This window comes from Macaca fascicularis, chromosome 5 (assembly GCF_037993035.2).
Source record: "Macaca fascicularis isolate 582-1 chromosome 5, T2T-MFA8v1.1".
Taxonomy (NCBI): domain Eukaryota; kingdom Metazoa; phylum Chordata; class Mammalia; order Primates; family Cercopithecidae; genus Macaca; species Macaca fascicularis.
Window position 1 is genome coordinate 6,745,287 of NC_088379.1, and position 20,969 is coordinate 6,766,255.

At 54.6% G+C, this 20,969-nt stretch overlaps 1 protein-coding gene across 13 annotated transcripts in view; it reads left to right on the forward strand.

Moving 5' to 3' along the window:
• Nucleotides 1-20,969, forward strand: part of PPP2R2C (protein phosphatase 2 regulatory subunit Bgamma) — a 249,819-nt gene that overhangs the window by 219,448 nt on the left and 9,402 nt on the right. For all 13 annotated transcript variants that reach the window (XM_074039398.1, XM_045392097.3, XM_045392096.3 and 10 more), the window contains 2 exons: nt 4,362-4,526; nt 17,508-17,677. In XM_074039398.1, the coding sequence (XP_073895499.1) occupies nt 4,362-4,526; nt 17,508-17,677 (335 nt within the window). The remainder of the gene's footprint in view (nt 1-4,361; nt 4,527-17,507; nt 17,678-20,969) is intronic.

The following is a 20,969-nucleotide window of genomic DNA, read 5'->3' on the forward strand; positions in this document are numbered from 1 at the left end:
GGTGTGTTCGCGGTAGCTGAGTTTGGGCGTAATTCTTGTGCCCCGAAGGCTTCTCCCACAGCTACTTCCCTTGTCAGGAGTCCATCTTCAGGCCCCTGTGTTATGACGGATTGAGGGAGCGCCAACAGGGACCGCCCCATTCCGTAATTAATTCCTTTTGCAAAGGGCTGGGCTGCAGGCCTGGGTAGGTCCTATGGCCACCTGAGCCAAAGTCTTGGAGAGGTGGTCTCAGGGACCGGGTGAGCATGGACCCAGCCCAGTGCCCACACCCTGGAGGGTGCTGTGCTGCCCAGAGGTTCTGGGCACGGCTCTGGGCCCTGGAATTCAGAGGGTCGGGACTGCTTGCCTCCCCAGGGAGCTCTTACCTTGGGGACCCTGTTGTGGGGGACCTGCCATGACAGTGATTTTGCTCCTTCTGCGGGGTGATGTGGATGCAGGGCCTCTGTGTCTCACATGATTGTTTCACACCAGCCACCCTATCCAAAGACAGAGAGAAACAGCAGGAGAGATTCCCCTGTGATGGCTCCCCCATGGTCCTGGGCTGTTGGTGGGACCCAGGTTTGGGGGACTTTCTCTCCCCAAAGTCAGGCCCTCGATCCCTTTGCCTTTGGGGACTCTGTGTCCCCAGCCTATACATGGGGTGCTCGATTGAGTGTCCGTGCCCATCAGCCGGCCCTGGGTTGCTGTGGCTCGGGTATGTTTGCCACAGGGCTAGAGATGTAGTGGAGCCCTGCGTCCTTTTATTACTTACTTACTTAATTTATTTATTTATTTTTGAGATGGAGTCTTGCTCTGTTACCCAGCCTGGAGTGGGTAACCTCTGCCTCCCAGGTCAAGCAATTAATTCTGCTGCCTCAGCCTCCCAAGTAGCTGGGATTTCAGGCACACACCACCACGCCTGGCTAATTTTTTTTGTATTTTTAGTAGAGACAGGGTTTGGCATGTTGGTTAGGCTGGTCTTGAACTCCTGAGCTCAGGTGACCTGCCCGCCTCAGCCTCCCAAAGTGCTGGGATTACAGGTGTGAGCCATGGCGCCTGGCCTCCTACATACTTTGAAAAGTTCTGAAACATTCCCAGGTGGGAAAGGAAGGAGCGTTTGGGTGGACACTGAACCTGTCGGGGGGCGCAGGTTTTGCAGTGGTAGCAAACAACCTGAAGATCTCTGAGGCTTCAAACACCGACTTCAAACCTCCCACTCACACTGCAAATGTGTCTGTCACAGGCTGGCTTCGGTGCGATCTCACTGCAGAGGGAATGGTATCACAGCAGACCACGTGCTGGCTCTCAAAACTTCAGCCTGGAAGTAACATGCCTCACTTGTCTGTTCATTGGCAGAAGCAACAAGCCGCTGGCCACTCTGGGTCCTGAAAGGCCGAGGGAGAGGACTCCCCTGGGAGAGAACCTGGAATATTCAAGGAACGCCCTGTGTGTCAGCATTTGACTTCATCCCACCGAGTCCTCCCGTACCCACTGTGCCCCATGAGTTATAACCCCAGGAAATACAGCGAGAACGCGTGTCCTGATGACACAGCAGAACTCACGCGGGACCCGCATTCCCGGGCACTTCTGTTGCTGCCAAGCCTCCCGTGGCTTCTGTGTGTCTCAGGGTGTGCAGAGACAATTTAGCCCCTGTCTGCCCTGCCTCTAGTGCACATTATCCATGGGCTGTGACATTTCCATGGGCTGTGAATGTGTGTGACATTTCCTCAGTGGCCGCACTTTTTCTCTGGATCCCATTTTAGTGAAGTTCAGTAAGGACCTGAGAGCTGCCTGAGCGGGTAGCATGTGCTGGAAAGCCATGGGAGGCGTTTGGCCCGCGAGGGCAGGGCTGCCGGGCGGGCGCTGGTGAAATCAGCGTGGCAGGAGGAGGGCTGTTTTCTCCCTTGGCCTTCAGTATCATTTTTCATTATTTAATCACTGCTTCTTTTCATACTGGAAAACTGTAGTTTCCTGGGAAACCAGCCAGGCAGTGATGACAACTCGTTTTTCCCTCTTTATTTTTATGTGATTCTCAGTTTCTGGTTAATGATGTGCTTCCGGGAAGCAAGATTTGAGCACGAGCACAGAGACCCTTGTAAGTGCTTTCTGACTGCACAGATCAGCCATTATTTTTTCCTGGCATTTTATAAACCCTCGTGTTTAGAGAGGTCGGAAAATACTGCTTTCTTTTTTTTTCTTTTTTTTTTTTTTTTTTGAGACGGAGTCTCGCTCTGTAGCCCAGGCTGGAGTGCAGTGGCCGGATCTCAGCTCACTGCAAGCTCCGCCTCCCGGGTTTACGCCATTCTCCTGCCTCAGCCTCCCGAGTAGCTAGGACTACAGGCACCCGCCACCTCACCCGGCTAGTTTTTTGTATTTTTTAGTAGAGACGGGGTTTCACCGGGTTAGCCAGGATGGTCTCGATCTCCTGACCTCGTGATCCGCCCATCTTGGCCTCCCAAAGTGCTGGGATTACAGGCTTGAGAATACTGCTTTCTTGCTTGCCTTTTTTTTTTTTTCTGACAGTCTTACCCTGTCACCAGGCTGGAATATAATGGCGCAATCTCGGCTCACTGCAACCTCCACCTCCTGGGTTCAAGTGATTCCCCTGCCTCAGCCTCTGGGACTACAGGCGTATGCCACCACTAATTTTTTTTTTCAGTAGAGATGGGGTTTTGCCATGTTGGTCAGGCTTGTCTCCAACTAATTTTTTTTTTTTTTTGTATTCTAGTAGAGATGGGGTTTTACCATGTTGGCCAGGATGGTCTTGATCTCCTGACCTCATGATCCACCCGCCTCGGCCTCCCAAAGTGCTGGGATTACAAATACTGCTTTCTTATTGAGAGAGACAACAGCTTGGGTGGAGGAAGAGGGAGGGCAGATGGATTTCAGATTTTCCAGAGATAAAATAATAATGGAAACTGACATTCATTGAGCTTTGCAACACATCAGGCAATGTGTGAAGGGCTTTGCCTCTGATGGTCTTCACAGAAAAGCGATGAAGTCATACTGCTGACTCATTTCACAGATGAGGAAGCTGAGGCACGGATAGCTGGGAACTCGCTCAGGGTCACATAGCCAGGAGGTGACAGAGCTGGGATTCAAACCCCAGACCTTCCGACTCCAGGGCTCACATTCACCTGAAAAGTCAGAGGAAACAGACCCTGCAAAGCCCCATGCAGGGCCGGGGAGACCGGAGCCCGAGTTCATTGCTGTGAGACGGGAGAGGGCCTTTCTGTCAGGGTGACAGGTGGGATCTGAAGCTGGAAAGCCGGAGAGAGGCTCGGTGGGGGCCAGTCCTTGCATGCTCCAAGAGATTCTGATCTGCTGCTGGGCAGCAAGCAGGGAAGGGCCAGGAAAAGAGCAGGTGCTGGGGCCGGGGAGGTCGTGAGGCTGAATCCAGGCTTACCACTCACACCCGGGCCACCCCGGACACGTTGCTCATCTTCTCTGTACTCCAGTGTAACAGTCAGGGATACTGCCTTTGCACGCAGTCAAGTCCGTGACTCCAAACAAAAAGCGGACATGTATTGGCTCCCATCTTTAACATTCTGTGGGGAATGGCTTCAGGTGCAGCTTGATGCAGGATTCCAATGGCATCACCAGATCTTTCTCTGCACTCTTTCCACTGTCTGCCCCACCCTCAAGCTCCAGGGTTTCTCCTCATCCTGGCAGCAGATAGAAGCCCCTTCTTTCTGCACCACCCAGCCCAGCAGCGGTGACCAAGCTGCATCCCAACCTTTTCAGTATTCCAGCTCCTGGGGGCTGGAGGGCACAGATCAGAGCCGAGCTGGGGCCGACCCCGAAACCCAGAAGAACCTTTGCCCAAAGGAGAATCTCCATACTGCGGACAGAAGAAGGGGAGTGAGTGCTGGGGGCCTGAAGGGAATCTCCCAGATGCCCACACACTGAATTCCAGACACAATTTGAAGAGGGACCGGGAAGACTTGAAATCATTCACCAAGAGCATCCACCGCCCAGCATGCAGTAGGCACACAATAAATGCTCTTTTCCTTCTGCTTGGCAACCAACAGGGGGAGGAGGGCAGAGGAGAGGGGCTCCACAGGTCAGTGCTATGTGTGGCTGGAACTGATGCACCCTCACTGGGGTGGGGTGCAGGTGTTGGGGAGCAGGTCAGGAGGGAAGTGGTGGGTCCAGCTTCATGGGGACAGTGGACAGGCACCTAGAAGGGGTGGCCGGCAGGTGGTTCACCATGCAGGTCTGCAGCTCATTGGCTGGGATGCATTTTGAGGGTCTCAGGAACAGAGAGGCAGTTCAGACACAAGGGTGGATGGCTTTGCCTGGGAGAGGTGTCAGAAACCTCCAGGAAGGCGGAGCATTGAGGGCGCGCTTCACTGCCCCTTCCTTGACCGCACTGCTCCCAGACATCGTGGACATCAAGCCGGCCAACATGGAGGACCTCACGGAGGTGATCACAGCATCTGAGTTCCACCCGCACCACTGCAACCTCTTCGTCTACAGCAGCAGCAAGGGCTCCCTGCGGCTCTGCGACATGCGGGCAGCTGCCCTGTGTGACAAGCATTCCAAGCGTAAGTGCCGGTACCTGGGGTAGGGGGCTGTGCAGCGGGCAGGTGGGCGGGTGGGGATGTCCGTCCTGGTGCAGCTGCTGCAGGGGTGGTGGTGGGTATGGGATGAGCATATCCTGCACTGGCCAAGGTGGGTGAGCCCATTGCTTCTTTAGTGCTGGCTGGTCGGGGAGCCTGGTCTTGCCACCTGCTGCCCCCCAGAGTCCCTGCACAGCCAGGAACATCCCAGCTTCTAGGGTTCAGGGCTCTAGGACCAGGGTCAGGGCATCCAGAAGGTAAGGAGGCACCAAACTTAAATATCGCCTCCTCTCGGAAACCTTCCCAGACCCCTACTTTAGATCAGGATCCTGCTCTGTGGCCCTGCAGCCCCCAAAGCTTCCCTTTCTTCCGGAACTAGCCACACCCGACGAACTAGCTGTGGGCTGCCCATCTTCTCCGGCTCCTTGGAGCAGGGTCTGTAACACCTGCCCTCATCCTAGAGCCCACCACAGGGCCTGCTGGGGGGTCCCACAGGGGTATCCGTGGAGGTCTGGGGCTGAAGGAGTTCCAGGGGACATTTTGTGACACAGCAACCCCCAGCATAACAGCTCACACCGAACACTCACTCTGAGCCCAGCCCCCACCGAGGGCTTCACCTGTGAGCTCATCGAATCTTCATACAAGCCCCAGGAGGTGCTGTTCAAAAGAAGAAACAGAAGCTCCAGTTATTGGCCCAAGGTCACCCACATTCAGTAGTGGCAGGGCTGGGCTGCCTGGCACTGGGTTGTGGCCACGGGCTCACACTGCCACAGCCGTCCCAGAGGTCCTTGATGGTGCGGGATCAGGCCATGGCATCCTTCTTCCCAGACAGCCCTGCAGGGCTAGCAAGGGGCTAGGCAGGAGGGGGGTATCCCCCAGGCAGAGGGCAGGGACTTTGGTTATCTGGTTCCCCTCACTGTCTGTCCCCAGCGCCTACCATAGTATCTGGAAATAAACTCTTGTTGAATAAACCCGGAGGAGCCTGACTAAAGCCTGGGTGCCAGTGGCAGAGGGCTGGTTGGGAGTGACAGGGCCACACTGTTCCCTTGGGGAGTCTGGTTTTGCTGGGCAGTCAGAGACAGGGTGCACACCAGTCCCAGGACTCAGGCTCAGGGCCCCCCAAAACCTCCAACTTCTGCCTCCTTCTTTGGCCAAGTTCTGGCCCCCCCGTCCACCCCTTCATCTCCTCTGGGTTTGTCCACGCTCCGTGTGTCACACTCAGCCATCCAGGCATTCAGTAGGCGCCTATTCCCAGCATGGGCGTGCAGCAGAGGCCAACCTTCGGGAGCTGGCATCTGCCGGGGAGACAGGCAGTGTACACATACCTGATGCATGTCAGGGCGTGGCGAGCAATGGCACCAACACCCACAAAGTCAAGTACAGGGACAGCGGGGTCAGGGAGGGCCTCCCTGAAGAGATCACAGTGGAACAGACACCCTGAGGGGGTGGGCCATGCTGATCTCTGGGGAAGAATGTTCTAGAAGGAGGGAACTGCAGTGGCCATGACTCCAGACATTGCCTGTAGGTCAAGGGAGGGACTGGGTTTTGTTCTAGGTGAGCTGAGAAGGAGAAGCTGTGGGTTGTCGTGAGATGGGGACTTGAGGATGAGGAGGAGACGCTGCAGAGGTTCCCCGGGGGAGCAGGCATCGGAGTCCCCTGCAGGGTCTGCAGAAAGAAATGGTGACCCCAGGGGTGGGGGTGGGGGTTAGGAGGTGGGGCAGGGCTCACCTGGCTGCCCCTCAGGATGTTGCTTGGAGGTCAAGCTTTGCCTTGTGGGGCGTGACTCTGCAGTTTGGTTTGAGCTGTGGGTGAAGGTGGGGCTGTGGCCTGAAACAACAGGCGGTGCCGGGGACCAGCAGGCAGGTTTCAGACCTACAAGCCTGAGGCCCGTATTGGGCTCCAAGGAAAGGGGTGGAGTAGGCAGCCAGATGTCCAGGCAGCAGTGCCGCCTGGAGGTAAGTGTGGCGTTAGTGGCCCGTGGACGGATGGGAGGCCAGAGACCAGCTGAGATTCCCCTGGTACAGGGGGCCCGGGGCTGTGTCCTGTGCGTCACAACAAAGGACCACACACTTGGTGGCTTGAAACAGGGCATATGTATCGTCTCAGGCCACAGTCCCATACCCGGCTCACTGGCCGGAATGAAGGTGCTGTGGGCTGGTGCCTTCCGGAGGCTCTTTGGGAACGCTGGTTTCCCTGTCTCTTGTAGAGGTGCTTCTAGAGGCGCTGCGTTCCCTGGCACGTGGCCCCTCTCCCCCACTCTCCAAGCCCACAGCAGCCAAGCCTCTCCCATGACTCTGACCCTCCTGTCTGTCTTTCACGTATAAAGACCCCTGTGATCACCTTGCCCTCCCTGCCCCCACTCCGATGATCCAGGATGACTTCCCCGTCTCAAGGACGGCTGAGTTGTAGCCTTGATTTCATCTTTGGCCTTAATTTGACTTTGCCATGTAGCACAGCATAGGCACAGGTGCTAGTGATCAGGACGCAGCCATCGCTGGGGGCCGTTCCATTGCCCACTGCAGGGCACTGCCCCCACCACCTACACCACCTACGCCTCCCGCCCATTGACTCAGGCCGCATGGGCCTCCAGCTGTGCTTGTGTGCAGCCGGCTCTGGGTCAGAATGGGATGGGAGAATATTGGGGAAGAGAGGAGACTCTTCCTGCTCCTGGTCCGTTTCCGACCCTGTGTGAGCCCTGTGGGAAGGAGGACGGGGCTTCATGTCACCCCGTTGTTTATACGGCTGGAAATCCAGAAACATCCTCGACATCCTAATCTTAAATGCTAAGATTATTCAACTCTTCTAAAATGAGCTAGGCAGCTTTTTCTTTCTTTTTCTGGAACCATTGGTGTAATATATCTGCTCCTTGAAGTATTAGGAAAACTTGTGTGTGAATCTATTCGGCGTCCTTTTGAGGGAGAGGAGGAAAATGTTAAGCCACCGGTTTAAAATGCCGAGAAAATGATGTCGACAATGGTGACATCCATGTAACAGGATATTGTTTGGTCATGTCAACTATTGTTGTAGAAGATTTTTTAATGCCACGGGGAAACGATTATGATGAAGGATTTAGGGGATAACAAAATAAGGCTAGACCACCAAAAAAAATGGAAACAGAGAAAACTCTGGAAAGAAATACACGGAGTTGTCCCTGAGTGGTGAGCTGTAAGAAACTGATGGGATATTTTCTTTTGGTGTATTTTTATTTTAATGATGGATTTGAACTTTGAATCAGAAAACACATGTGTGTGCAGGAAGGGTGGAATTTAGGGAGAACAGAGGCATAGGACAGTTTTGTGCACCCCTTGATGTTTGTGTGACATGTTTTAGTGGGCCAGAGGGCGCAGTCAGACCCCCTTTGGCTCCCGAAGCCTGTGCTATCTGGTTCCCCAGGGCAGAAGCAGCGGTCACATATACCTTGCACATTTTGTGAGTCCAAGCACAGACGCATCCATTTCAGTCACATGATTTCATATGCCTGGTAATGTATGAGCCTCGTGTGAATCAGCCAACAAACTCAAGAGTACAAGAAATATGAGTATTTTCGATGACTCAATTCAATTTCCTTCTTCACCCCCAGCTCCCAGGGCTGCAGTGAATATTGACTTTGGGGCCTCGGCAGATTCTGCTCCTCTCCGGATTGCACTGAGGTTCTAGAAGGCTCTGGCAGGCCGAGGTGCAGAGAGAGGGACATGGTGTCTTCCAGGCCACTGAGGACTTTTGACTGTGCCTGGGCGACCTTGGGGCCAGGTCCTTGCTGAGAAATCCCCAAGGGCCTGTTGGCTGTGCCCAGTGACTCACCTGGGAGGTTGGCATCATGCTGATCTCTGGGGGCTTTTGCCCCCACCAGTGATCCCAAGTCTGTAGACAGGGTGGGGCTGCCTGTGATTTACTAAGGTTTTATGTACACTTTTTGCACACACAGTCATAGGCGAAGTTGGTTTTTAATTTTCTTTTCCTATACTCTCTTTGCCCAATTTTAAGATTCTTCAACTCTCCTAAAATGAACTGGGCAGCTTTTTCTTTCTTTTTCTGGAACAGTTGATGTAATATATCTGCTTCTCGAAATCTTAGGAAAACTTGTGTGCAAATCTATTTGGTGTCCTTTTGAGGAAGAGAAGAATTTTTTTCTTTTTTTTTTTTTAGACAGAATTTGGCTTCATTGCCCTGACACGATCTTGGCTCACTGCAGCCTCCACCTCCTGGGTTCAAGGGATTATCTCACCTCAGCCTCTGGAGTAGCTGGGATTACAGGTGTGTACCACCATGCCTGGCTAATTTTTTTTTTTTTTTGTATTTTTAGTAAAGACAGGGTTTTGCTATGTTGGCCAGGCTGGTCTCAAACTCCTGGCCTCCAGTGCTGGGATTACAGGCATGAGCCACCATACCCAGTCAAGAGAAGAAAAATTTTAAAAAACCAGCTTAATTTCTTTTTTGATTATTGATTTATGCAAATTTTATTTAAAAATTTTCTGGAATATTTTTCATTCTCAAACTCAAAATCTTGTACGGACACTTTCTCTTTCATGCCAGCAAAAAGATTGTGCAGCAATTTTTAGCATGCTTTTACAGCTTCCATTTCTCCTCGTTTAATTTGCCACATATTGGGGTGAGTGGCTGAAGTGTCTGTCCTTCTGTGTGCCTTGTCCAGGCTGTGTTTTGCTCTGAGGCTCTCATGGGAAATCAAGCACACAGCTGATTTCCAATTAGCAGGTGGTGGCTGTTTTTAATCTGAACACAAATGGCTGTTATTTGAGCTAATTTTTAAAAAGAGATTTGGGGATTAGGATTAGTTCTTCACCTCCCACTTCCATCCACGTATCCAGTTACTGCTCAAAACTCAGGGAGTGGCTGATGGTGACACCCCGGAGATGTGCTCACAGCATCATTTTCCTAACAGAATCAAACTGCGAATGAAGAGCGTCCTGGATGCAGGAAGATGCTCTTTTCTGAGGGTCTGAGAAGCTCTGTAACTTCCCTGGACCCCTCCTCCATCAGGGCAGAGCTGGGGGTACACAGGCCACTCTGTTCCCTCTGCAGCTTCCCACCTTTCTCCGAAGCACTAGAAATCCGGGTCTTGTGTCTGCTTGGCAGGGTGACAGGGTAACCATGGAAACAACCGTACATGAGTCCTCAAAATAGACAGTTACTTCTGCTTATGACAGCACAGAGCCCACGGAAAGAAAGGGCCGTGCCCAGAACACCGGGATTTCTTAGAATAGGGGGTGATGATGGCCGAGACCCTTCGTAGGTCCCCAACGACGTGCCTGGCCCGGTATTGGGTGAAATAATAACCACAGCTCATTCCTTGCACGCTTAGTGCACACACATGCTGTTTTCAGTTTATATCTCATTAAACACTCAGCACCTACAATGGGTGTGTTATACTCTTCATCCTACAGATGAGGAAATTGAATACACTTGACCCTGCAATGATGTGGGGGTTAGGGGTGCAGACAGTGCCCGAACGCAGTTGAAAGTCCACACTCAACTTTTGACTCCCTCAAAACTTCACTCCTAATAGGCGACTGTTGGTGGGGAGCATTACCGGTAACATCAACAGCTGATGAACATTGGAAGAGACTGGAGTCTACCTGGATTTTATGCATTTGTGACATACCTAACTTTTTCTTTTCATGTATGTGTGTGTGTATCCGAGGCTACAGGGTGCATCTGAGTTTTTTCCAATTGTGGCAAATCTCCAAAATGTTTTCAGTGTATTTATTGGGAAAACCGCACATCAGGGGAACCACAGGTTCAAGCCTGTATTGTGTGAGGGTCGAGGGGCAATTGTATACTCACTTCCCATCGCTGTGGGAACAATTGCCACGAGCTTAGTAGCTCAAAACAACACACCAGACTGTTGTACATTCTGGAACTCAGGGGCTAACATGAAGGCATCAGCCGCCTGTGTTATCTCTGGAGGCTGCAGGGTGGGGCTGTTTTTTTATCTTTTCCAGCTACTAGAGGCTTCTAGAGGCTGCCTGCACGCCTCGGCTCATCCTTCCAACCTCTGCTTCCATCATCCCATCTCTTTCTTCCATCTTTGACCTTCCTTCTTCCTCCTATACAGACCCTTGTGATGGCATTGGGCCCATCCAGATTATCCAGGGTCACCCCCTACATCAAGGTCCTTCACTTAATGACATCTGCAAAGGCCCTTTTGCCATGTGAGGTAACAGGTGCACAGATTCTAGGGTGGAGGATGCAGATGGATGGCTTTAGGAGTCATTGTTGTCTACTGCATTGAAGCACAGAGAGATTAAGACATTTGCCCAAGGTCACACAGCTAAGTAGAGTCAAGATAGAGCCTCAGAGAGTCTCATGCCTTCAGCCTGCACTCTTTCTCCCTTACTCATCACAGAAGCCTTGAGAACTAAAACTCTTACAGGAATTGTGGGTGAGCTGGGTTCTTTTTCTTTTCTTTTTTTTTTTTTTGAAACGGAGTCTCACTCTGTTGCCCAGGCTGGAGTGCAATGGTGTGATCTTGGCTACGCCTCCCGGGTTCAATCTCCTGCCTCAGCCTCCTGAGTAGATGGGACTGCAGGTGCCCGCCACCACGCCCGGCTTTTTGTATTCTTAGTAGAGACAAGGTTTTGCCATGTTGGCCAGGCTGGTCTCAAACTCCTGATTTCAGGTGATCCGTCCACTTCGGCCTCCAGAAGTGCTGGGATTCCAGGCGTGAGCCACTGTGCCCCACCTGAGTGGGTTCATTTAAAGGGGCTGTGTGGAGTCAACTCACTCTAGTAATGGGTCTGCTGCGGAAAGACCAGCCCCAGCCCAGACCCTGCAGCTATCTGGGTGCAGGGCCGGGGCAGAGCTCCCCAACAGGGGGAATAGCCCATGTGAAGGCCCTGTGGCCAGCCAGAGGCTGGCGAGAGGAGGTGAGGTCAGAGAGGTGTGTGGCTGGAGGAGGCCTCAGGCCAGGGCAAGAGCTTCGGGTTTCCTCTGAAAGGGACGGCAACCACAGGGCCGTCCGAGCAGGGAGTGGGCCAGACTGGCCATGTGTTCACAGGATCCCTCTCGCTGCCCAGTGGAGAATAAGCTGAGGGGCGAGGTAGAAGTGGGGGCCGGCTGAGGGCAAGCGTGTTCATGCAGGGGAGAGACGCTGGTGCACAGAGTGAGCGGCCCGTGCAGGTGCGGAAGGGGCTGGGCCCTGCCCCCCATCTCGGGTGGAGCTGCTGGATTTGCTGCTGGATTGCATGGAGAGGGAGGGAGGGTCCGGGATGGCTTCAGGCTCTGTGCAGAGACCAGGCTCCTGTCTGTGTGGAGCTGTGTGGAGGAACCACAGGAAGTGCACTGGTAAATAAGTAGGCGCCTTGGAGTGGGAAGGTTTCCATGAAGGGCGTCAGCAGCCCTCTGATGCATTGCTCCCCAGGGGCCAGGAGAGGTGTCCCTGGGTGAGAAAGAGCCTGGGAATGGGAGTGGGGGTGCCACACCGCACAGTAGTGGCTGAGAGGAACCTGGCTGACATCAGGACCCGTGTGGCTGGAACAGGTGGAGAGGTGGGCTCTTGTGTGCAAAGATGGGATGAGGGGAGAGTGTGCCGGGCCCGGGGGCCACAGCTGGGCTTGAGTTTTGTTTTGTTTGACGGGGCTCGATCACATGGTGCTGGGCAGGGAGTGACAGCTGTCATCTCTGCATCAGTGAGCACCTACTGTACCCACCCGTGCCCTTGTAGGAACTCTGCCCCTCCCCACTTTGTACATCCTCAGGGCTAGGGAAGGAGGCCGCACAGGAGGCCCCTCCCCACACAGTGGCATCACCTGGAACCCAGGAGCAACCCAGTGTCCAGGGGTGCTCCGGGACCCATAACCCCCATTGTCCTTCTTCTGCTGCTCAGACCCTCCAAGCTCCTCCTGGTGCGCTGTCCGAGGTGAGGCCAGCAGGCTCAGGCCACTCCACCCTCATGGATGGCCTCGTATCCCATCAGATCACAGGAGGGAACCGTGGCCAGAGTAGCCCGGGGCGATCACCACCCGGGACCCCATAGGCCCCTCTCCCCTCCAGGCCACCTCCTCCCGTGTTTCCCACCTGCACCCACCTGCAGGTCCCTCCCACCCCGTCTTTTTATCCAGAGGCCTCACTGAGCTGCACTTGTCCCTGAATGCATGGCTTAAGCCCATGCATTTCTATCGTCTGAACCCAGTCAGCCTCCACCCCAGTCCCAGAGGAGCGTCATCCACACACTGACGACGATGGGAGTGGGGCACAGCAGGTGCCACCAAGAGGACCACAGAGCAAGTGCCACGGGCACACAGGGCCACCCCCAGGTTGGCACAGGCTTCTCTGCCAGGCCTGGAAACTGCAATGGAACTGCATCAGGTTGAGGAAGAAAGATGTCAGGGAGGGGCTGGAGCAGAAACGGCGGGCAGCAGCACAAGCTTCTCTGCTCAGGGAGCAGGGCAGGGCCATGAGACAGGGTCCGTGCTAGGCAGAGGCGCCAAGATGACCAGTGACTAATGACCAAGGCAGGACCCCTGGCCCGAGGGAGCTCACAGCCCCATGGGGGGACCCGGCCCTCCTGCCAGTGCCACAGAAGAAGGGTCCAGCGGCTTGGAAGCAGCAGAGGGTAAGCCCTGGATTTCTTTAGAGAGCATCCGAACAATGTGCACGGGAAGCAGGTGTGAACCTGGGGTTCTGGAGGATATATAGGAGTGGGTAAGAAAGACCAGCTGAAAATGGGGAAGGGATCTCAGGGAGAGAAAATTATATGAAACTCATTCCAGGAATCCCTCCGTGGTTTTATTGAGCAGTTACTGCAAGCCCCGCACTGGGCCAGCGCCTTCAGACATGACCTCTGAAGATGCCATCGTGCTTCTTCTCCAGACGAGGGAAGCCGGGCTCAGAGAGGACCAGGGGCTTGCCTGAGGTCACACAGAACCTGATCCACTCTGCTCTCTGCCCCCACATGGCAGGGCAGGGGCTAGGGGAGGCAGGGGGAGATGCCTAGGGCTCAACATTGAGGAGATACTCACCCCCAGAGCCTTTGAGTGGATGCAGTGCCCCAGGGGCCCAGCAGGAAGGGGGCTGGAGTATTCGGCAGAGGGGAACTCACGTGTGTAAGGCAGAAGCAGCAGGCTGGCTGGGACCCATTGAGAAGGAGCTGGTCAGCTACAGGTAGGAGCCTAAACCTTGATCCTGGATTCTGTGGGCACTGGGGAGCCAAGGAGGGCTTTAAGCAGAAGGAGGAGCTGTCGGTTGTATGTGAGGCTGGAAAGGAAGGCGGGCACCCGCTCTCAGGCTTCACCTCCCGTTTCCTTTGATTCACAGGTCCGTCACAGCCACCCCACGCCGTGGTTGGGCTCCCCAGGTCCCCTCCACCTTGGTCTGAGCTGGGGGTGGGGGTGGGGAGGGCTCTTTGTGCCCACAACACCGTGCAACACCAAGGGAGGAGGAGGACGTGGTTGTCAGGGAACCAGCTCGAGCCATGAGACTCACCTCTGCCTCACCCCCAAGCGGCAGAAAGCCTAGTTAAGGCCAGACAGGGTTCCCGCCACTCACCTGGGCAGGTGCTGGGGGCCACCAGGTCCCGCTGAGATTCTGTTCCTTGTTTCCATCTATTTAGCCACCAGGGGTCCCTCTTCTCTCAAGCCCTCTCCCTGCTTTTCCCAAATATGAGGTTTCTACCCAATGCTAACGGAAAGGCAGCACAACATCACCCCTTTAAGGAATCAAGCGTTCAGAGTGATTTTCTTTACTGCAGGCATCAGAGAGAAAAGGGAACTGTGGTTGATCCTTCTTTGGCTTAACAAAGAAAAACTACATATATCTATCTATCTATCTATCTGCGGAAACAACGATGCCAATTTAATTATTATTATTGGGGCACAAAACATTATCGTGTGAGATGACCAATTAGAACTCAGAGGTTTCAGAAGCTCAAGGTGAATCCCAGGGAGATTTTACTACCCCTGCCCTACCTGTCCTCCTCCACAGGCAGGGAGGGCTTGGAGGGAGGGAAGGAGGGAGGGAAGGAGGGAAGGAGGGAGGGAGAGAAGGAGGCAGGGAGGGAGGGAGGGAGGGAGGGAGGGAGGGAGGGAAGTCGGTAGGGCTGCAGCATGCATCGTGCACTGGGCTCCCTCTGTACAGGATCTTTGCTGCCTATGGCCCTGCCTGTACCCAGGGTGGTGCCAGGCCTGGCTGCAGCCCCCTCCTCCCACCCCTTCCTGGAAAGCGCCCTTGACTCCTATTGTAGGGAGGAGCAAGGCCAGGGCTCAGGGAGGTGAAGGCAGTCAAGGCCACACGAGGGGCTCAGGGATTCAGACCCGGCAGCCTGTTCCCTCCCAGCTCCCCCTGCGAGCAGCCTCACCCCTCCTTCCCATGGTGCTGGTTTTCTTTCTGGTCCTCCCTTCAACATGCCCTTGTGGAAAGAGGAAAGCTCGGGCCACTGAGAAGGGCATCCCTTTGAACGGTGGAGGGAGACTGAGGTCAGGAGGCAGGCCTGGGGACCGGGGGTGTGTGGAGGGGTGGGTTGGGCTCCTGGAAAAGGAGGCGCCTACTGTCAGTTTTGAGTTTTGTTAATTCAACACCTGCCAGCCTGACAGCATTCTAATTCCAAAATATGACACCACCTATTACTGGATAAACTGGGCTCCCTCCCGCCTTCCCGTTCTTGACACTGGGACTGGAAGGAGCGACCGCCTGCCCTCAGGATACGCGGTGCAGTGCCGCGGCTTTGAGGGCAGAGGTGTGGGGTTGAAGGCCACCACCGCTCATCAGAGGCCGTGGAGAGGCTAAGGACGGAGCTCTAGATCTCCTGAGCTTCAGGGGTCTGCTTCAGAGGCAGGTGTTTGGAGGCCTTGCTCTCAAGAGAGGTGGGGGAGGGACCTTCCTCCTGCCTGCCTGCTCTGACTTGGGGGGATACCAGAGGCAGGAACATAAACGTGGGAGCCTTTTCCTGCCCTGTAAGCAGCTTCCCTCCCCTCCCCTCCCCTCCCCTCCCCTCCCCTCCCCTCCCCTCCCCTCCCCTCCCCTCCCCTCCCCTCCCCGCACACAGTGGCCTGGGATCAGGGTGGTGACACCTCGGCTCTGCAGCCCTGGCCCACTGGGTGCTGGAACTTCCTTCCTCATGGGGAGGGGACTCCAGCCTCCTGCCTGCCCTTCCCTACCTCCTTGACTCAGATTTCATCCTCCCTGTCTCTGAACCCTCAGTGGCTCCCATTTCCCTAATGGTGACTTCCTCACCCCTTGCCGTGGCCCGTGAGATCCTGCGTGGGTGGCCCCTTGCATCCCTCTTCCCCCTGCTCACTCCTTTCTCTGCCTGCATGGCCCTCGGCGTGTCCCTGCCTCAGGGCCTTTGCATGTGCCGTCCCTTCTGCCCAGCGCACCCCTCTCCAGGCATCACCACCAATCTCACCAACTTTACCCAGACCTTGGTCAAACAGCACCTCCCATGGAGCCCTGTCTACCTAAACTACCAGCCCCCAGTGCCCATCTCCCTGCTAGCTCTTCTTCCCCAGTACGTGCTGCTTCCTGGCAGTTCAGGGTGCCACTTAGTTTTATTGTCTGTCTCTGCAAGGAGAATGTTGGCTGCATGGGAACAGTGGCTTTATGCTGGTCACTGCATCATCTCAGGGCCTGGCACAGCGTAGGTGCTGTTTGGATTGGCTGAGTGAGTGAGTGAGTGAATGAATGAATGAATGAATGAGTCCATCACGGCATCCACTGGGCCCTGCAGAGGGGAGCTGGACGGGAGTTGTATTTCTGGAGAGGCAGTGGCCAGGTACAGTGTCCGCCTTGGACGGGAGGGAGAATGGGGTGCTGCCATTTCCCATGGGGGCATAAGGGGCTGGGACAGACCTGGGAGGCAGGACATGAGACCTTGTGGCTGAGAGGCACCAGCAGGGAGGGGCCTCTCGGGAGGCTCAGGGTGCTGTGATCAGCTCTGCCCCCCTGTTTCAGGGGTAGAAACCAGAGCAGGCCAGCAGGCAAGGCTGCCACTCAACCGGTTTCCATGGGGAGAGCTGGACAGGTTGTCATATGTTTAGGTCCTTCCAGATTGGCTGGTGAATGGCTGTCAACCCCACCACCACGTCCTCTTCCCATGGCTCCCTGGGTCTCTCGGTGGCCCAGGTCCTAGGGAGTTAGTGCCTGGCCCAACAGGGGTCCTAGTCCCCACACTACTTCAGCCCCAGGGTCACTGCTACCAGTGAGACAGATACCAGCAGAAATGAGCTTAGAGACCTTGTCCCACTTTGGGAACCTCTGCAGTTCCGGAAGGCCAGGTCATGGGGGCAGTGGGGAGGGAATGTTCTCTGGGGAGCCCTCATTGACCACTCTGTCCCAATCTATGATTGTCCAGGGTGGGCAGCAAACTGTTGCCTTTAGGGACCAGATAAGCAACTTCCTGTGCGGAGCAGGTGCTCCCAGAAAATAGGAGATGGTCAGGGGGTGGCACACAAGAGACTGTACCACCTCCGTGACTGTCAGATTTGATTTTGTTACAACCCCCATGGCAGTGAAACAAAACCCACCTGTGGGCAGGGCTCAGCCATGCCTGCCCAGGACACCATGAACAGAGAGAACTACTGGCCCAAGGTCCCAGGGCCAGTTAGTGTCAGAGCCACAGGCAGTGCCCAGCCCAGTGGAGGACATTGTCCAGCACATTTGAGAATGTCAGGACACCTTTGCAATCTGGCATTCAGCATCACCAGTAGGGGGCAGTAGAGGGCAGCACATCAAGTATAGATCTGGCCTCAAATGCCAACTCTACCACTTTCTTCCAGCACTGACTCCCCAGGCATGGGTTTTAGCCAGCTGCTCCTCCATTTTCTTGGCTATGAATGGGGCTAGTAATGGCTATTTCTACACACACAGAATCTTACCAGGCTCCTTTGCTCATTGAGGAATGAATGAATGACTGAATAAACAGAGCATGGGCCCAGGTGCAAAACAGTCATCTGTCATGCCAACCCTGTGAGTGAGAGCAGCCCAGTGACGGCCATTGCTTCTCTGTCTCCACAGTCTTTGAAGAGCCCGAGGACCCCAGTAACCGCTCCTTCTTCTCGGAAATCATCTCCTCCGTGTCTGATGTGAAGTTCAGCCACAGTGGCCGCTACATGCTCACCCGGGATTACCTGACAGTCAAGGTCTGGGACCTGAACATGGAGGCAAGACCCATAGAGACCTACCAGGTGGGCAGCACAGCAGGAGGCCTCCAATCCTGGGTCTTTTTTCCCTATGCTGAGATCCCCATGGAGGGGCCTTCCTAGCCAGGTGTGGCTTTCATATGCCCAATTTGTAGGTGAAGATACGGAGGCTGAAGAAATCCAGCAACTCATCCCCACACGTAGCTTGGCAGAGGGTTGGAGTGCTCAGTCCTGCCTCACAGGGAGCTTTGGATGTCCCCAAACAAGGCCCAGGGGCCCCAGTTCAAGGGAGGAGAGAGATGTGGGAACAGAGATGAGCGTCAGGCTGGGCCCCAGTGGAGCGTGTAGATGACGGCTTCCGTCCTCACCCCCGGGAGCCTGTATCGGAGCTGTACCATTAAAGTGGGTTAAGCGTTGCCCTCCCAGGGTGCGTCTGTGAGCAGTGCATGCAGAGGTGAACTTGGCACATGTTTCCTTTCCAGATCCTTAGCACAGGCCTATAAGCCCAGAGTATAGGTGAAGTCCGGGCCCTTCTTGGACAGTATTATTTATTATCTTGCTATTTTGATCCATGCAGATATGTTAGGGGGTAGACAACAAAACTCATGTGATGTTAAAATAAAATGTGGACTTGAAAGAGATGTGGGATGGCTTCAAAGCCGGTTCCAGTTAGGTGGGGAGATCAGGGAGGCTTCTTGGAGGAGGCGGCATTTGTGCCAGGCCTTGAAGGATGAGTAAGATCTGGCTGTGCAAACATGGGTGGGAAAACACCCCATCAGAAACCGGTTCCTCACAGTGTCACTCCTTACACACGGGGTGCCATGTGCTTGACATCTGTCACCTCCATTCCTTACTTCCTGGTGACAAGGAGCCGTCATCCTGTTTGGTGGAAAGGGGACCTGGGCACTAAGAGGTGGGGAGATGAGGGAGGTGTCTCTGGGCTGGGCAGTGACAGATTCAGAGCCCAGGCTCAGAGCCCTACGCTTTCCTTTCCTCCCTGCCAAGACCTGGCGGGGAGGCGTCCTGGACGGCACAGGCCCCGCTGGGAATGGGTGCAGATGTCAGAGGGTGGGCTGCTCTGATCTGACTCGGGCCACGCCCCTGGAAGCCACACGCCCACAAGAGCCGCTATGGGGACTGCCCCTTTGTCAGCCACGTGTGTATACTTGAGTTCTTGCGACTGCCCCAGTTCCTCCCTCAGGCCCCCTCCTCACACTGCACACCCCAGGCAGGACTCAGCCCTCCTCTGTCCCTGTGGGAATGGCGGAGACCCCAGACTAGGAGAGGGACAGGATAAGCCCGGCTCAAGCTTGCAGGAGTCACTCTCTGGCTCCCTCTGGAGGCAGCTCAGGGAAATGAACATCTCCAACCCCCTCCAGCCCCTCATCCAGTCGCTTACATCCATCCCTGTGGTCAATGAAGGCCCTTGAACCCCTGAAACTATGTGGAATGTTTTCTACCAGCATTTTCAGGGGAAGGGGACACAACTTTCCGAAATTCTCATGAAGGACCCCACGAAGCAGGGGAATGACTGCTCTGAAGGGTGAGGCCCTAAGCTGAGCACTTGGCATCTGGCCCAGCTGACATATTGATGCTAAAATAATAGCAATAACTACATAAAAGCAGCACAACAACCAACATTTCTTGGTGGCTTGTGATGTGCTAGAAATTGTGTGTAGCAGGACTGCGTTCGGCTGGTATGCAGTGCTTAACAAATCGGGGCTGTTTTTCTCCCACCACAGGGAGTCTGGAGAGGGCAGTTCAGGAAGGTGGGGGTGCTCCATGACCCTGGCAGCACCACAGTGGTTCCTTTTGTGATCCAGTCTGCCATCATTTGGGCGTTGGTTTTCCACTTCATATGTGGTACCTCATGGTGGCAAAGTGGCTGCCACACCTCCAAGCACTTTGCCTACATTCCAGGCAGGAAATAGGAAATGTGCTTTATCTCACCCCTGGGGTCTATTGCGTGTTTCACTGTGATTGTAAAATCTTCCCCAGAATGCTTCTCAGAAGACTTCTTACACCTCATTGTCTAGAATGGGTCCCCAGCAGCCACCACAGTGGCTGGGAAAATTAATAGTTTGACAGCCTCTGTGGTTGAAGAAGGAACGGGTGAAGGGGCTGGGGACAGGTGTTGAATGAGCCACACTGAGGTAAGTCCATAGTAGACTTTGCCTCATCTAAGCCTCCCAGCTGTCCTGGGAGGTAGGGCCGGTGTTCTCTCCATCCCGTTTTATTGGAAGACAATTGAGTTAAATGGTGAATCTGTGACAGAGCCAGCAAGCAGCGGACCTCAGATTGACATTCACTGTCTTTCTCCAGAGCTCTTCCTCACCCTGCCACTAGAGGGCAGGAGAGGCTTAGTGCACGGGAGAGAGAACAGCTTGCGTATTTGGAAGCATGCATCACTAAGGCTGCTGGGACTGAGTAAGGGGGACACACAAAAATGCAGCCCCGGGATGGGACATGAACACTAAAACCTGCTGCCATTCATCCCCCTTGATTTTAGTTGTTACACATACTGAGCCAGTACCCTGTGCCCAACACAGTGCTCAACCCTGGGCCCAGAGAGAAGGAAGAACCTCGGCCTCACCCTCAAGAGTCTCAGACAGACAGGAACACAGTGACCCTCAGCCTGGTGGGGCTGCAGCCCAGGGGCCCAAGGGGAAGGCTAGGGTCACCAGGAGGACACGGGGAGTGGGGAGGGATGAGCATGGCCCCAGGCGGGAGTACAGTAGCCTTGTCTAACCATCCTGTCTGCAGTGAATAGCAGGCCCCTCCTCCCAATCCTGCTTCCCCTAATGCCACTCTGTTTTCCTGTGTAGCCCTTACACCATGTTAGTCAGATGGTTCAGAGAAACAGAAGCAACAGGATGGGGAGAGAGACTGAGAAAGAGAGGGAGATTTGAAGGAATCGGCTCACGTGGCATGTTCTAAATCTGCAGAGCAGGCCGGCAGGCTGGCGACTCAGGGGAGTGACCGTGCGAGCCCACAGGCATCTGTTGGTGGAATCCGCCGGTCCTCAGGGAGGTCTGTCTTTGTTCTATCGGGGTCTTCGACTGATTGGACGAGACCCCCCACATGACGGAGGGCAGCCTGTTACTCAGTCTATCAGCTTAAATGTTAACCTCCCCTACAAAATGTCTTCACAGAAACACCAAGGATCTGGGTACCATGGCCCTGCCAAGCTGACACACGAAATTGATGTTCACACCACCCTTCACGTTTTCTGTGTTCATTGGTTGTTAATTTCAACTTCTGGGAGTTGAAACCGGGCTCCATGGCACCCAGTTACTTGCCCTTCCCCACCCAGAGGACAGAGCCCATGCCCTGTTGT